This window comes from Crotalus tigris, unplaced genomic scaffold (genome assembly GCF_016545835.1).
Source record: "Crotalus tigris isolate CLP2741 ecotype Arizona unplaced genomic scaffold, ASM1654583v1 scf7180000019366.124370, whole genome shotgun sequence".
NCBI lineage: Eukaryota > Metazoa > Chordata > Lepidosauria > Squamata > Viperidae > Crotalus > Crotalus tigris.
The window spans coordinates 96,929-114,105 of NW_024097502.1; the positions used below are offsets into that span (position 1 = coordinate 96,929).

The 17,177-nt window shown below is 44.6% G+C and overlaps 1 protein-coding gene across 4 annotated transcripts in view; it reads left to right on the forward strand.

Moving 5' to 3' along the window:
* The window catches only part of AKNA (AT-hook transcription factor), a 34,279-nt gene extending 19,044 nt beyond the window's left edge, over nucleotides 1–15,235 (forward strand). For all 4 annotated transcript variants that reach the window (XM_039362207.1, XM_039362205.1, XM_039362206.1 and 1 more), the window contains 14 exons: nucleotides 452–671; nucleotides 778–950; nucleotides 1,285–1,431; nucleotides 3,914–4,172; nucleotides 4,574–4,680; nucleotides 4,970–5,196; nucleotides 6,391–6,550; nucleotides 6,751–6,891; nucleotides 7,962–8,071; nucleotides 9,134–9,241; nucleotides 10,289–10,423; nucleotides 12,944–13,048; nucleotides 13,341–13,518; nucleotides 14,895–15,235. In XM_039362207.1, coding sequence (XP_039218141.1) covers nucleotides 452–671; nucleotides 778–950; nucleotides 1,285–1,431; nucleotides 3,914–4,172; nucleotides 4,574–4,680; nucleotides 4,970–5,196; nucleotides 6,391–6,550; nucleotides 6,751–6,891; nucleotides 7,962–8,071; nucleotides 9,134–9,241; nucleotides 10,289–10,423; nucleotides 12,944–13,048; nucleotides 13,341–13,518; nucleotides 14,895–15,174 — 2,350 coding nt within the window. In that variant the 3' untranslated portion in view covers nucleotides 15,175–15,235. The remainder of the gene's footprint in view (nucleotides 1–451; nucleotides 672–777; nucleotides 951–1,284; nucleotides 1,432–3,913; nucleotides 4,173–4,573; nucleotides 4,681–4,969; nucleotides 5,197–6,390; nucleotides 6,551–6,750; nucleotides 6,892–7,961; nucleotides 8,072–9,133; nucleotides 9,242–10,288; nucleotides 10,424–12,943; nucleotides 13,049–13,340; nucleotides 13,519–14,894) is intronic.
* The last annotated feature ends 1,942 nt before the right edge of the window (nucleotides 15,236–17,177 follow it).

A 17,177-nucleotide genomic window follows, 5' to 3' on the forward strand; every position in this document is an offset into this window, starting at 1 on the left:
TCTAAGCACTGCGACACCATGGCAGATGATAGATAGATAGATAGATAGATAGATAGATAGATAGATAGATAGATAGATAGATAGATAGATAGATAGATAGATAATGGATGGATAGAAGATAGATAGATAGATAGATAGATAGATAGATAGATAGATAGATAGATAGATAGATAGATAGATAGATAGATAGATAATGGATGGATAGACGATAGATAGATAGATAGATAGATAGATAGATAGATAGATAGATAGATAGATAGATAGATAGATAGATAGCATGCCAGGGAACCGGTCCCTGCAAATAAGAGAAGCCCATCTGAGGGACATGGGCAGCATACAAAACCATGCTCCCTGCAGTCCATGGAAAAAACAAAGATCCAATCCCTGGTCCCCCCAAAGTTTGGGGGCCACTGAACTAAAGGACTTCTGGCTACGGCTTAATGTTTTTCAGAGCAGTGGAAGGTAACATTTTCCATCTGGGCCTGCGTCTGGAAGGCTTGAAAGAGAGAATGGAGCAGCCTGCGTGGAACCAACGGATCGGACCAGAGAGTTCTCCACGGAGGGCCCCATCACATCCAGGCTTCTCAGTCCAGCTTTCTGAGGAACAATTGGGAACCCCGACGCCTTCCGTCCATGCCCCAGTCCCAGCTGTCTGCATACCCTATCCTGAGGTGAAATTATGAATATTTAGAAGGTTTTTCTGAGGGAGTGAGGGAAGTAGCATGTCCAGGGAAGGTTCCATGTAGGCCCACCTGAGTTTTTTCATCTGCTCTGCAGGCCTCCACCCCAAAGAAAAACATCACTCAAGTCCAGCTGGAGGGGGACTTGAGTTCCATCAGTGATGGGGCTGGTGAAGAAGAAGAAGATGAAGAAGGTGGGGATTTCCTGGAGCTCCCCCAACCTTGCAAGCGCCAAGAGGAGGAGGAGGACCTGGATCATCTTCTGGACCAGTAAGGCTGTCCTTCAACTTCATATCCACCCGTGGAAAAAAAAAGAAGGTGAAAAAGGTTGGGGATGAGAAAGAATCCATGATGGATTCCTCTAAGCTTCATGCACTTTCAGCCCTGGGTTCATTCATTCAGACTTGGCACCATCCTATCTCTGTGTTCCCACCTGATCTTGAGGTCATCAAAGCTTCATGGAAGGATGAAAGAGAAGACTCTTTCCACTCTCCTGGGTACTGTTAAGGGTAAATCAGATGGGAGAAGTTGAAATCAGTGTAGGGAAAAACCTTATTTGATTCTCCAAATAAGCTGAGCTTAATTTCCCATTTTCTATTCTAAGGTGCAGCAGCTTCAGATCTTTGCCAGAGGTTCTGAGTCACAAACACAATGCAGAAGAACTGGGCCGTGAAGCCACCGCAGCTGCTGGGACAAAGAATGGGTCCCCGCAGAAGTCCTCTGAGGCTAATAAAACTCCCCCTGCCTCCAAGTAAGTCCATGAGAAAGCAATTCGAGCTAATTCATTTTCTTGGAAGACCTAAGATGCCACCTCCAGCCTTAACATGACCGAGAAAAGCTTCTCTTTTGGACCTCCTACTGCTCTGAAGTTCATAAGATGCAGAACAACAGAATAGAATAACAGAATAATAGAGTTGGAAGGGACCTTGGAGGTCATCTAATCCAACCTCCTGTTCAGGCAGGAAACCCTACACCATTTCGGACAAATGGCTGTCCAGTCTCTTCTTAAAAACTTCCAGTGTTGGAGCATCCACCGCTTCTGGAGGCAGGTTGTTCCACTGGTTAATTGTACTAACTGTCAGGAAGTTTCTCCTTTGTTCTAGGTTGCTTCTCTCCTTGGTTAGTTTCCATCCGTTGCTTCTTGTCCTGCCTTCAGGTGCTTTGGAGAATAGCTTGACTCCCTCTTCTTTGGAGCAGCCTCTTAGATGTTGGAAGACTTCTATCATATCACCCCTAGTCCTTCTTTTCACCCCCTCTTCTTTGTGGCAGCCCCCTTAGGTATTGGAGGACTGCTATCATGTCACCCCTAGTCCTTTTCATTAAACTAGACCTACCCAATTCCTGCAACCGTTCTTCCTATATTCAAGTTCAAGTTCCCAGTTTAAACCATGCACGCAAATATATGAGAAAATTGAAGAAACACACCTACACAGAGGAAAGCGCAAACATTTATATTTTAGCATGTGTGGGACATAAAGTTGAAAGGAAAAAAAAACCAGATTGATGGACCCTCCTTGAACAGCGGGATCTAACCGAGGGGACGGATCAAAACCGAAGCTTTAGACTCTGATGGACAGCCATGCTTTCAACTTGAAAAATTAACATTCCAATCCTGGCCTCGTATATTTGGCCACATTATTTTTTTTTTGCAAAAGCAGCAGCTCCTCTTTTTTTTGTTGTTGTTGTTGTTTTGTTTTCTTTCTGGTGCTTTGGGCATTCCAGGATGTGACTAAAATTAGAAACAGGGCTTGTTGGCTCTTTGAGCTGCATCATCTGAAGCTGAGGAACAAAGAACGTCTTTGCTTTTTCTTGTTTTCTTTCCAAGACTGGGTCAGAAGCAGCTTTAGCCTCTTTTGAAAAAGCATCTTTGGGACATAAACATCTCTCTCTCTCTCTCTCTCTTTCTCCCATCTCTCTCTTTCTCTTTGTCTCTCTGTCTCTTTGTCTCTCTTCTCTCTCTCTCTCCCTTTCTCTCTGTCTCTGTTGTTGTCTCTCTCTCTGTCTCTTTCTTTCTCTTTCTCCTGTCTCTCTCTCTCTCTCTCTCTCTCTCTCTCTCTCTCTCTCTCTCTCTCTCTCTCATTTTCTCTCTCTCATCCCCTTCCCGCCGCCCCCTCGCCCCTCTCCCTCCCTGCCTTATAAATGGATTACCTTGGCAAGGAAGGGAGGCAGAGGAAGAGAATGCAGAAGGGGAGGGAGAACAGACAGGAATTTGACAAGAAGGAAGTCAAAACTCAGCGGGGAAAACTTAAGAGGTGGGAACAATAGCTGAGAATCAACGTCCTTTTTTTTTTTTTTTAAGCCGTGGGATTTGGCTGGAAGAGAGTGTGTTTGGAGGCCATCGTGCCCCACTTTTCAAGTTTTCAGCTCTTGCATGTAAAACCTGGCACTGCCTCCAGGCTGCCACAAAGATTTCTCTGTGGTTTTAACACTTCAGCATCACTCTGATTTCCTACACAGGAGGTAAGGACGGATGGAGGTTCTGAGTGAAGGGGAAGGGTTGGTTTCTAAGAAAAGAGGTAAGGAGGATTTCAATCCGAATAGAGCTGGAAGGGGCCTTGGAGGTCTTCTAGTCCAATCTCCTGCTTGAGCAGGAGACCCTCTATCATTTCATACAGGCTCTTCTTGAAAACCTCCAGTGATGGAGCACCCACAGCTTCTGGAGGCAAGCAGTTCCATTGGTCAATTGTTCTCACTGTCAGATAATTTCTGTTTAGTTCTAGGTTGCTTCTCTCCTTGATAGGTTTTCATCTGCTGCTTCTTGTCCTGCCTTCAGGTGCTCTGGAGAGTAGGCTGAGCCCCTCTTCTTTGTGGCAGCCCCTCAGATATTGGAACACTGCTATCATGTCTTCTTCTCACCGGACTAGCCATACCCAATTCCTGCGACTGTTCTTCGTATGTTCTGGTCTCTAGGCCCTTGTGAATTAGGTCTAAGTTGCACAGAACCACTTAGCTAGGAGATGTTTGCTTCCCAAGGCACACACTGGTTGTAGGAGGATTTGTCTGCATTTTACAAACGTACATTTGGAGTTTGTGTTGGCTTCTGGATACTAATGGTCCTAGCCTGAGCAGGGGGTTGGACTAGAAGACCTCCAAGGTCCCTTCCAACTCTGCCATTCTGTTATTCTTCAGCTTGCATGTCAGATTGTCAATTGCCACCTTGATTAGCTTCTTGGAAACATCCGCATGTCCCTTACATATAGGGACTTGTTCACAAACTTTGCTTTTTGTGACAGGGAACTTCACGAGAAGAACTCCAGAAAGGTCCAGCAGCCAACCCGCCAGAGCAGACGTTTGTCTTCCATCCAAGCTGAAGCAGCTCTTCGTAAACCTGCAGAGATCAACAGTCCCACCGTTGCTGTCCCCAAGACGTTCTCCAGAAAACAGCAGGCAGAGTTTTCACCTCAAAGCAGCATGGCGAGTGTGAGGGGAAGCCTAGCATCAGAACCTGCAGCTCCACATTTACCCCGGAAGGCGAACACAACGTTGTGTGAGGTACGTTTGTGATGGTAGACATGGGGTGGGGGGGGGGAGAATCCCATTGACTTCCTTGGGAAGATGAAGGAAGGAAATATAATCTCAAATATCTCCAGAACAGAATTTTGGAGACCAGGATAGAAAGAAAACTTTTGTTTCCCCATTTCTGGGGTCTTTCAGGTATTGGAGATAGTTAGAAACCTCACCAGGTAAGTCCACTGGACATGGTTGAGTCCATTTTGGATGGAGCTATGGCTTTTTCTTAAAGGCCTTTCACCCAGATCTTTAACATTCAGGGAAGGAAGGTAAATCCAAATGAAGGAGATACGTCTATGACCAAGCCTGGTGGCCTTCAGGAGAAGTGTAGATGTCTAGATTTGGCCAGTAGCTCCATAAGTCACTCTCTGTCCTTGTTGCAGGATCTGCGCATTGTGTCTCCAGAGACAGACAGCGGTTTTGTGGGATCAGAAACCAGCAGGGCATCCCCTTTGGCACAGTTGCCCAAGCGCCAGTTGGCAAAGATGAGGTACAGCATGTTAGCTATTGTCCTTCTCCTTTATGTACCACTTTTTCAGTCCTACAACACTCTCTCTTCCTTCCTGTTCATTCTTCTTCTTCTTCTGCAGCCTTCTTCCCTTCTATTTTCAAATTTCACTCACTTTTAATACTCCCCTTTTTCTCTTTCCTTCCAGCCTGTTAATTCTGCCCTCCGCGGAAGGGCAGTCCACAGTTCAGAAAGGAAGCACATGTAGCGGAACAGAAAACAAATGTAATGCACTTTACCAATTTTACCTACCTGGGTTTTTTGGTTCCAGGTCCTACAGCACCCCAGGACTATCATCTACGATTGATGAGCCTCCCTGCTCACCATCCTCAAAGAAAGCACCAGGTGCAGTGAAGCAGTTGGGATCCAACCAATCACTTGGGCAAGTGAAGCCCGAGGCTGGGAGAAGCAGACGTACCTTGGTGAAAAGAAGCCCCCTCCAGAAGACCTCTCCTTGCAGGTGGACAAATGAGAGGGAGCCCGAAGACAATGAGAACTGTGAGTTGAACTCCACATGTGGATGGGGTACCACCTCCATCATGCCCAGCTACCCAAGGTTCGCCTGTTTGCTTAGGAAGCTTTGACTCAACTATGGAGGCCAGCATCTCAATGTTTCTGAACAGTATCAAGCTGTCATCTATAAGTATACATCACAACTCACAAGTCCCAGATCCTGGAGATCAGATCTTAAGGCGTAGGATCAACACTGTTCAAAAATATATCCCAGGTCACCAAGACCATGTTAATGAAGTGATTAACGAAAAAATGTTTAGTGAAAAGAAGGGGTGACATGATAGCAGTGTTCCAATATTTGAGGGGCTGCCACAATTTATCTAAAGGGCTGTTACAAAGAAGAGGGGGGGGGTCAATCTATTTTCCAAAGTACCTGTAGGCAGGACAAGAAGCAATGGATGGAAACTCATCAAGGAGAGAACCAGCCTAGAACTAAGGAGAAGTGAGAACAATTAATCAGTGGAACAACTTGCCTCCAGAAGTTGTGGGTGCTTCAACACTGGAGGTTTTGAAGAAGAGACTGGACAACCATGAACAACTTCTCCTTCTCCTCTTCCTCCTCCTCCTCCTCCTTCTCCTTCTCCTCCTCCTCCTCCTCCTCCTCCTCCTTCTTCTTCTTCTCCTTCTTCTTCTTCTTCTTCTCCTCCTCCTCCTCCTCCTCCTTTCTTTTCTCCCCCTTCCCCTGTTTACAGTAGAACTAGGTCAAGATTTTTCTGACTGAAATGTTCTAGGGTCTCCTGCTTCAGCAGGGGGTTTGACTAAAAGATCTCCAAGGTCCCTTTCAGCTCTATTCTGATTGATTGATTGATTGATTGATTGATTGATTGAAATGGTCTAGGGTCTCTTGCTTGAGCAGGGGGTTGAGCTAGAAGACCTCCAAAGTCCCTCCTCACCTTATTATTCTGTTAAAAATAATGTGCTAGTTTCCCCCCACCCCATAAGTTTAATTTTTCTGTGATTGGGATTGGAGCTAAAGTGGAAAGTGGAAAGAAAGTACAAGAGATAAATTCAGCCTCCTCCTTTTTTTTTAAGCATGGACCCATCCCACGGGACTTCTAGCCAGTGGTCTCCATACCGTATTTAAGAAAAACAGATCTTGATGTATCTATTTTGAAGGCTTACCAGAGTTCAGTCCTTAAGGCAAACTCGTGATAGCTTGTTCTCTCTCTTGCTTGTCAGCTCACCCTGACTTCGAGACAGACACCGAGACCCACGGTGGTACCAGTCTGGATGGTAGCCCCCCTCCTCGTGGGAGAGTTTCTCCCAGTCCCTCCCCAATTTCTCCGAACCTGGCCCAGGCTCACCACAAGAACGTCCTTCACACACGCTTGGAGCGAGAGTAAGTCGAAACAATTTTTTTACCTGTAATTTTTCACACACGCACCCCATCCCTCCAGCACGGGAAGAGGGAGAGAAGCACGTAAAACTCGTGTCCGCCCTTTTTTGCCTTGGATAAAATTGGTACGATTTCAACACACGCTTAGTAGCAGTTGTCAAAGTCAACCTGGTGTTCCCGTGTTTGTTTCATTCCTCCGCCAGCGAAGCCATTGAAGCTCTGCAATATGAAGTCTCTCGGTTGCGACGAAGTCTAGAAGAGTCTCTCCATCGGCAGTCTTCTTCTCCCCACCCATCTATCATCCAGGACCTGGTTCACCTTTATCCAAGCATCCCTCCAACAGGGTAAGGGATGAACCAAGCTCTTGTTGAACGTGTAAGAGATTCTGGGCAAACGTTCCTCTAGTGAGCCTCTTCATAACTACATGTCTTTGAAGATGCTCCGTCATCCAGGTCAGGGTTGTCCCAACGATGCTTTTTCAAAAGAAAACTGGACTTTGTTCCTTGAAGCCAAAAAGGCCAACACAGTGCTAGGCTGCATTAACAGAGGGATAGAATCAAGATCACGTGAAGTATTAATACCACTCTACAATGCCTTGGTAAGGCCACACTTGGAATAATGTATCCAGTTTTGGTCACCACGATGTAAAAAAGATGTTGAGACTCTAGAAAGAGTACAGAGAAGAGCAACAAAGATGATTAGGGGACTGGAGGCTAAAACATAAAAGGAACGGTTGCTAGAATTGGGTGTCTAGTTTAACAAAGAGAAGGACAAGGGGGGGACATGATAGCAGTATTCCAATATCTCAGGGGCTGCCATAAAGAAGAGGGAGTCAAGCTATTTTCCAAAGCACCTGAAGGCAGGACAAGAAGCAACGGGTGGAAACTAACCAAGGAGAGAAGCAACCTAGAACGAAGGAGAAACTTCCTGACAGTGAGAACAATTAATCAGTGGAACCACCTGCCTCCAAAAGCAGTAAATGCTCCAACACTGGAAGTTTTTAAGAAGAGACTGGACAGCCATTTGTCCAAAATGGTGTAGGGTTTCCTGCCTGAGCAGGGGGTTGGACTAGATGACCTCCAAGGTCCCTTCCAACTTTACTATTATTACTATTATTATTATTATTATTATTATAAGTTTCTCCTTAATTCATCAAATTAATTTAGCAAACCATAGTAGCCTTGTCTCCAGGTGAATGCTAAACCATACAGGCTTGTTCGTGATACACCTTGTCTGTGTTCACACAAACAAACAAAAAATTAGAATAAATCACATCTGAGTCAAACGAATCCAGACAGATTTTAGGAATCCAGAGGGGACAGTATCAGGGAGAATGAATGAAAGGGGGGCAAGTTTCTTGTTTTGTGTTCGGCTATAGTCTTGCCTTGGTATAACATGCTGTCTTATTCCACAGAACCTCAAGGAAAAGCGTGGTGGAATACGATGGGTCATTTCTGGCGACTGAACCAAAACGGAGGAGTCAGAAGCCACCGTTGGCCCCACATGAATCCGAATTGGACTTCAGTAGGTGGCAAAGGTTTTAAATGTTGTTGGCTTAGTCTAGAATTTAGAAACGTGGTGTCTGGGAGAGTCTCTGGATTTCAATTGGCAGCCACGCCGGTCAATCTGGCCAGTGGCAAAATATTGTCCGAAGCATCTGAAGGACCCTGAGATTAATTTAGTTAGGTAGAGAGCCCTATTTTAGGCAAAAAGAATGATCCTCTCTAAATAGGGGGTGCTGTCTGTTTAAAATATTTTGCTTTCTGAGCTTGGTTGTTTCCTTGCAAGTGTTTCATTACCCAAACTAGGTGACATCATCAGTGTTTAGAAGGGAATGGGGCTTGCAGGGAGGAGGAGGAGGAGAAGGAGAATGAATGTGGGATCCTTGGTGCTCTCTGAGCTTGCTGGTTTTCTTTCAGGAGTTTCATTACCAAACTAGGTAATGTCATCAGTGCTAGAAGGGAGTTGGGTTTGCAAGGAGGAGGAGGAGGAGGAGGAGGAGGAGGAGGAATGTGGGGTCCTTGGTGCTCTCTAATCTCAGTTGCTTTCTTGCAGACATTTCATTACCCAAACTAGGTAACATCATCAGTGCTAAAAGGGAGTTAGGTTTGCAGGGAGGAGCAGGAGGAAGAGGAGCAGGAGGAGGAGCAGGAGGAGGAGCAGGAGGAGGAGGAGGAGCAGGAGGAGAATTGTGGGGTCCTTAGTGCTCTCTGAACTTGGTTGTTTTCTTGAAGACATTTCATTACCCAACTAGGTAACATCATCAGTGATAGAAGGGAATGGGGCTTGCAGGGAGGAGGAGGAGGAGGAGGAGGAGGAGGAGGAGGAGGAGGACAACTGTGGGTTCCTTGGTGCTCTCTGACCCCAGTTGCTTTCTTGCAGACATTTCATACCCAACTAGGTAACATCATCAGTGCTAGTCATATTAAATACTTTGATTAGATTGAGCCCCTTGTCAAACCTGGCAATTGCATGCTCTTCTGCAATTCAGTTAATGCTCCCCAGTGTTGTTTGAACCCCTGAGATAATGTCAGACTTTACGTACCAAATTAATCTGAGGACTCTCTTTTCCTGCTTTGTTCCTAGCTCCTTCCGAGTCAGATGACGCAACGTCAAAGTTGCAGAATGGAAGACCCCAGCCAGCTTCCAGGATAAGACCTTCCAAACAACGCACTGTCTGGGGACCTTACACAGGTAAGAGCACCATCTAAACCACCGTAGGGTAAACCAACATACACCCATGGGAGTTTCATTACCCAAACTAGGTAACATCATCAGTGCTAGAAGGGAGTTAGGTTTGCAAGGAGGAGGGGCAAAATCAATAAGCAAAATCCCTTCTGTTAGTCCCTTAAAAGTTTGCATTTACTCGCTGGAAGGATGCAAATTTTGGAACTTTCCACCCCTAAGATTCAATGTTCCACATTAGTCTATCCAGGGGTAGGCAACCTTGGTTCTTTTATGACTCGTGGACTTCAACTCCCAGAATTCCTGAGCCAGCCATGCTGAAGAGAAATGGAGAGTTTCCATGCTGAGCTATGCTGGCTCAGGAATTCTGGGAGTTGAAGTCCACGAGTCATAAAAGAGCCAAGGTTGCTTATCCCTGGTCTAGTCTAAGAAAAGAAGCACTAGGGGCAACAGGATAGCAGTCTTCTAATAGTTGAGGGGCTGTTGCAGAGAAGAGGGAGTCAAGCTATTCTCCAAAGCACCCAAAGGCAGGACAAGAAGCAACGGATAGAAACTAAGCAAGGAGAGAAGTAACCTAGAACTAAGGAGAAACTTCCTGACAGTGAGAACAATTAACCAGTGGAACAACCTGCCTCCAGAAGCGGTGAATGCTCCAACACTGGAAGAGACTGGACAGCCATTTGTCTGAAACGGTATAGGGCTTCCTGCCTGAGCAGGGGGTTGGACTAGATGACCTCCAAGGTCCCTTCCAACTTTATTATTATTATTATTACCTCCACAGTCCCTTTCAGGTCTATTCTGATTGATTGATTGATTGATTGATTGATTGATTGATTGATTGAACCAGTAGAACGGATTGCCTCCAGAAGTTGTGGATGCTCCATCTCTGGAGGTTTTTAAGAAGAGATTGGACAGTTAGTTGTCTGAAATGATATAGGGCTTCCTGCCTGAACAGGGGGCTGGACTAGAAGACCTCCAAGGTCCCTTCCAACTCTGTCTTTCTGTATTCTATAATTTTATCGGCACCTGCTGGATTCTTTCTGTTTGCTTTCCTAGGGACACAGTATCCCATTTCCACTCTGGAGTCTCAAGAGCCAAAGAGACTTGAAAACTCTTCTGTTGATCCTCAGAATGCCCAGTTACATCACGGAGAAGACTCTGCAGTTCCCTTGCAAGGCAAGGAAACCAAAGGTAACCATTGATGTGCATTGCCTCTGTGTGATACAAGTAGTCCTCGACTTACGATTGTTTGTTTAGTGGCATCAGGCATCAGTTTTTTGCAAACGGCAGCGTCCATCGTCGGATGCATTAAAAAAAAAAACACATTCGAATAAAAATTGTTAGCTGGGAAAGGTGTTTCCCAGGCTACTTCCCGACATTCTTCTGCCAGAGACTAACGCAGATCTCCTCCGGTGATACATTCCTTGGTGGCATCACACATTCAGGAGTGTGACAGGTGTGATCCCCTTTTGCGACCGTCTGACAAGCAAAGTCAATGGGGGGAAAATCTGGGTTCATTTAACAACCGTGTGGCTAATTTGACAGCCGCAGTGTTTCACGTAACCACTCTGGCAAGTGAGCTCGTAAAACGGGGCAGAACCCGCTTAGCAGGCATCCCGCTTAGACATGGGAAAAGATAAAAATGACAAATACCACGATGGATCTCGACAACGGAAGCGTTTGTGCACGCAAATTTAATCAGTTATGAGAAACGTTTGACGTACAAAGGCATTCTGGACACCGATGGGAAATTATAAACTAGACAAGAACTGGAAGGAGAGGGCACTGAGCTATCAAGCATCCCTTTTTCTTAAATATAGAGAGACAAGGGAGCTGATCTACTTCTCACGCAAAGGATCTACAGACCTTTTTGTTTTTCTTTTTAGTGTATATTTTATTTTGTTTATTTTTTTGAAGTTTGCAACTCATAAGCGCTTAACAAACGACGTGACCGTCCGGGTCTTATTCTAATAACACGGAGTCAAATCCTGCTCGCTACCCCGTTTTTCCAGCCATCGATAAAATGCGTCCCATAACTTGAAAATATTCTGGATCTTCTTTTTCTTTCATCTCCAGTCTATCCATTTCTGCACATTGCGGTATTTATTTTAATTACGTCGTCTTCAGAGGGCGTTTTTTTTTTTCCAATTCTGCGCAAAAACAATTCTTGCCGCTGTTAAGTTGCAGGCTCGATCAATGGAATTTCGCTAATGCCAACAAGCAAATTAAGACACCCCAAACTCACACTTCCCTTTGTTGGATGCCATTCCATGTTGGAGAGAAAGCGGATGAAGGTTTCCAGATTGTTAACCAATGTCATCAAGCGAGAAACACATAAAGTTGTCTGGAACTGCTCCTCGTTTCTCCCAATTAGTTAGCTGAAGCGTTGAGTAATTTTTTTTTTTTTTTAGGTTCACCAAAAGTCAAATTAAGCAGAACCCGTTTCCTTCAAATTTTGGCGGATGGGTGCTGCAAGCCAGTCTAGCTAGAGAATACTCAAGCTGGAGAAGATCATCTTTCAGGATGATCCAGGCCATTTGAGAATTTCTAAACATATGGGAAGTGTTTGGCTTTGGTTTCGTTAGACATTTTCAGAGGAGCAAAAAAGATCTGCTTCAAAAACACTCGAGCTGATCTTTTAAACGGGGAGATCGCCCTGTTCAAGAACAATTGGTGAGCAGAGTTCAGAGAGCCTTTGCACCAGCGGACAATTCCAGAGAAATGTGAAAACATGTTTGCAGGTGAGGAATCAAGTTTCAACCAGCTCCGTGCCCTGCCCTCCATCCCCTTTGTCATAACCAGAATTGAACACAGGCAAGGATAGAAAAAATGATTGGAACCCTTGGTTAAACATTAACCGGCTTTTGATTCGTTGCTGTTTAAAAATCAGGACCTCTTCTTTCTTTCTTTCTTTCTTTCTTTCTTTCTTTCTTTCTTTCTTTCTTTCTTTCTTTCTTTCCTTCTTTCCTTCCTTCCCTTCCTTCTCTCTCTCTCTCTCTCTTTCTTTCCTTGTTTTTTCTTTCCTTCCTCCCTCCCTCCTTTCTTTCTCTCTCTCTCTCTTTTCCTTCCTTCCTTCCCCCTTTCTTTATTTCCTTGTTTTTTCTTTATTTATTTTCTTCCTCCCTCCCCTTTCTTTCTTTTCTTCCTTCCTTCCTTCTCTCTTTCTTTCCTTGCTTTTTCTTTCCTTCCTCCCTCCCTCCTCTTTCTTTCTCTGTCTCTCTCTTTTATCCTTCCTTCCTTCCCCCCCTCTCTTTCTTTCTTTCCTTGCTTTTTCTTTCTTTCTTATTTTCTTCCTTCCTCCCTCCCTCCCTCCCCTCCCTCCCTTCCTTCTTTCCTTCCTTCCTCTTTTTTTCTTTACTTGCTTTCTTCTTTCTTTCTTTCTTTCTTTCTTTCTTTCTTTCTTTCTTTCTTTCTTTCTTTCTTTCTTTCTTTCTTTCTTTCTTCCATCAACCTCCAAGTCTCAGCAGATTCCCTGCCGGAGCACCTGCAAATAAGCAAAGCTTGCAAAACTTTAGGAGATCTGCATTTCCCAAAAGGAGATGCCTTTCAGAAGATACAAGAACCCCTTTGCTGATTACATTTCTAGCAAAAGTCTCAGAAACTAAGGCTTGTTCGTAAAGGCTTCTATTTCCCTATCTGCTCATTTAGCATTGTAGCCTATTTCATTATAACAGGAATTTTCGCCTCCCCCCTCCCGCTTTTTTTTTTAAGGTTCCCCTACGGATGGATCCAGACCTTCTAAGCAAAGACTGACTGAAGGATGGATGTGTCCTTCGTGTAAGGATTTGGCAAACTCCAGGAACAAAGACATAGCCGGTGAGACAAACTTTTGACGGTTCAAGATGGGGCCAGCCTTGAAGGGTGTGAAAATTCCTCTCAATCCAGTTCATTAGTCTAAAACCCAGCTGTTCATCCGTACAGTTATTCTCTTCCTTAAAATGCTGCCCTTGTTATTGCAGCCGTTCTTCGTACGTTTTAGTCTCCAGGCCTTGGATCAACTTAGTTGCTCTTCTCTGAATTTTTTTTCCAAACTCTCAACATCTTTTTTTGTGTGTGTGATATGGTGACCAGTATATTTTATTTTATTTTATTTTCTCGTCCTTCTTAGGGGCAGGAGACCACAAGGAGATTGCTCCAGAAGAAATCTCTGGGACTCAACCAAAGTTTACCCACCACCAGCAACCAAAACAGGCAGGTCTTTGGTATTGGGCGGTACCATCTGCAGCTACCTCTATGAATTACATCCCGGCTATTCCCTTGGCACAGTGCCCACTCTCGTCCATAATGTAAGTAATGTTTTTCCCCCACAGGATTTAATAGATGATGTCTTAGTTTTCTTACCTAGCAGTAGGAAAGTGCTGAATCTCTAGTCCAGGCACACTTAACAATCAGAGACTAGCGACTAGTGACGCGTGCGAACAACCGCTTTAAACTTCATGTAAACCGTTCCAAACTCGATTGTAAAAAAGTCGGGTTTTTGTTAACCGAGTTGTCAAACTTTGGAACAGCTTACCTGATTTAGTGGCCTCAGCCGTTAACTTTCCCAAGGTTTTCATTCTAATTTAATTTTAAGTTGACTTCTGTGGACCTCACTCCATATTTAAGAAGTCCCTAAAGGGGTACCCGTGTGCGTTATCATCCCTGACCCATTTTAATTTTCTAGTTTTGCTTGCTCGGATTTGTAATTTTTATTTGGCGAATAAAGGTTTTTTTTTTTTTAAAAAAAAAAAAACATCTGCAAAGCCACCGCTGTCCTCTTCCTGGCTGGTCTGGACAATCTCACAAAGGGACATCTACATGTCTCCTAAGAGATCAGCCAAGGTTAGGGCGGCATCCAAATTTTTTGTAAGGTAAGGTCTGAGGGGTCCTTGGTGCTCTCTGAGCTTGGTGGTTTCCTTACAGACATTTCATTACCCAACTGGGTGACATCATCAGTACTAGAAGGGAGTGGGGTGTGTGGGGAGGAGGAGGACTGTGGGGTCCTTGGTGCTCTGAGCTTGATGGGATTTTTTGTAGACATTTCATTACCCAACTGGGTGACATCATCAGTACTAGAAGGGAATGGGATATGTGGGGAGGAGGAGGAAGAAGAGGAGGAGAAGGAGGAGGAGGAGTACTGTGGGGCCCTTGGTGCTCAAGTAGGTGACATCATCAGTACTAGAAGAGAGGGATGTGTGGGGAGGAGGAGGAGGAGGAGGAGGAGGAGGAGGAGGAGGAGGAGGAGGAGGACGACGACTGTGGGGTTCTTGGTGCTCTCTGAGCTTGGTTGTTTTCTTGCAGACATTTCATGACCCAAATTAGGTAACATCATCAGGGCTAGTAATGGTGAAGATGATCAGCCTTGATGATGTTAGCTAGTTAGGGTCATGAAACGTCTGCAAGAAAACCACCAAGCTCAGAGAGCACCAAGGACTCCTCATTTCAACCCCCAGCTACAAATATTCTCCTTTAAGCTAAGGTCTGCTTGAACTTGATCTTGGCAACCTTAGCTTGCTGGCTTGACTTCTCTGTTGAGTTGGAAACCCTTGGCTTCATGCTAGTTTCTCATTCAACCAGGTCCACCTCTGCTTAGCTTTTCCAAGGATCAGCCGAGGTTTAGCTGGGTGCAAACATTTGCTGCGACAGTTGTCTGACCTCTCCATTTCTCTTTCCTTCTGGACAGCTATTCTCCGCCACCGCTGACTACCTCAATCTGCTCCTCGGCAGCTCTCCCAGCTTACGATTCCAGCAGACGGCAAGCCTCAGAGTGGAAAACATCACGGCAGCGTCTCCAGGATCGTCCCTTTTGCTTCCCCTCCGCCAGTTTGGAAGACTTGAACTGGACTTTAAGCCGGGCTGTGGAAGCTGCTAAAGACATGAAGTTCACCACCGAACAGATGAATCAATCTCTCCGTTCGGCCCTAAAAAAAGCGAGGAATCCCAGGACATCTCATCTCTTCTGATGAGGATGGACCAAGAGATTGAATGGAACGGGGACCAATAAAATGGACCGAGTGGCTTGCTTGTTCGACTCTGGACACAAGGGTTGGGTTTTATGTGCCAAAGAACAAGGCTTAGTTGAGAAGGGAGAATCATGTAACCTCCAGTGTTTGGAGGAAGTAGCCTTTTGCAACTGTGCTTCCTGTATTTTGCTCCCTGACTTGAACCATTGGGGTGACTTCTGCTTTTTTTTCTTTTTGATCTTGACTTTGTAGCTTCCTCTCAGGGACATTGATCTTAATAATGTTGATGATGATAATAATAATAATAATAATAATAATAATAATAATAATAATAATAATAATAATAATAAAAAATATAGGCAGCTTTGGCACAAGAGGCAATGTTGGGCTAGATAGGGGAGGATAGAAAAACCGAGATGCTTGCCTTGTTCAGATATGTTCTAGGGAAGGTTTGCATTGAGGGGACCATGTTGCTCTCTGAGCTTGGTGGTTTTCTTGCAGACGTTTCATGACCTAACTAGGTAACGTCATCAGTACTTGACTAGTTGGGTCCTGAAACATCTGCAAGAAAAGCACCAAGCTCAGAGAGCACCAAGGACCCCACAGTTCAACCCTGAGCTATCAATATTCCCCTTTAAAGCTTTGTATTTTAACTTTGGCCATCTTCCAGCATGGAGCGTTCTTCCAATGGAGTTGATCCATCCATCCATTCACCTTAAATCAGGGATGGGGTGTTCAACCTTAGCCCCGTGAAGTCTTGTGGACTTCAACTGCCAGCATTCCTCAGCCAGCCCACCCTCCTTAAGTCTTCGCCTTAACCCTGAGAACTTCTCAGTTGATTCCCTCAGCCTCAAAAGGCCGTCAATATAAGCTGACGGCTGCTGTTAGAACTTCTTCCAAGTACCCAAAAAGCTTAACCCAGCAGCACTTTATTTTTGGTTTCACTTTTTAAGAATATGTGAGCAATAAGATGTGGTGGAGAGGGGGTGAATTGCTCAAAATGCAAGCTGAATCATTCCATCCATCGTGTGTACAAAGGGATGGCTGTGTGTGTGCGTGTGTGCGTGCAAACCTGCCTCAAAGGGACTGGAAAGCAGATGGTGCTGAACGGGCTAAGAGGTTTGTGCATAGTGTAAAATATCTGGTGGGAAGCAGTAAGCTGACTCCCAACCAAGGAATCTGTCCTTTGGATCTTGGGCACAATTAATTAATTGATTGATGGGGAAGTTGATGTCCTGTATAATCGATGGTCTGAGATCAGCTGTTTTCTGCATTTGCTCCAACTTTCCTTCCTTCCTTAATTCCTTCCTTCCCTCACCCTGCCTTCCTCCCTCCTTCCCTTCTTTCCTCACCTCCCTACCTCTTTTTGTTCTTTCTTTCCTTCCTTCTTTCCTTCCTTTCCTGACCCTTCCTTTCCTCCTTCCATCCTCCCTCCCTCCTTCCTACCTTAATCTTCCTTTCTTTCTTCCTTCCTTCCTTTCTTTCTTCCTTTCTTTCTTTCTTTCTTTCTTTCTTTTTCCTTATTTTTCTTTCTCTCTTTCTTTCCTTGTTTCCTTCCTTCTCTATCTTTCTTTCTTTCTTTGCCTTTTCATTCTTTCCTTTCTTCTTCCCCTTTCTTTCTTTCTTTATTTTTCTTTCTTTCCTTATTTTCTTTCTCTTTCTTTGTTTCCTTCCTTCTCTTTTTCTTTCCTTGCATTTTCATTCCTTCCTTCCTTCTTCCCCTTTCTTTCACTCTATCTTTCTTTTTCTTTCTTTCTTTTCTTCCTTTCCCTCCCCCTCTTTCTTTCTCTTTCTTTCTCTCTTTTTTCTTTCTTTCCTTCCTTCCTTCTCTATCTTTCCTTGCTTTTTCATTCTTCCTTCTTCCTTTCTTTCTTTCATTCTATCTATCTATCTTTCTTTCTTTCCCCTTTTCTTTCATTCTATCTTTCTTTCTCTTTCTTTCCTTCCTCTTTCTTTCTTTCTTTTTCTTTTTTTTTCTTTCTTTCCTTCCTTCCTTCTCTATC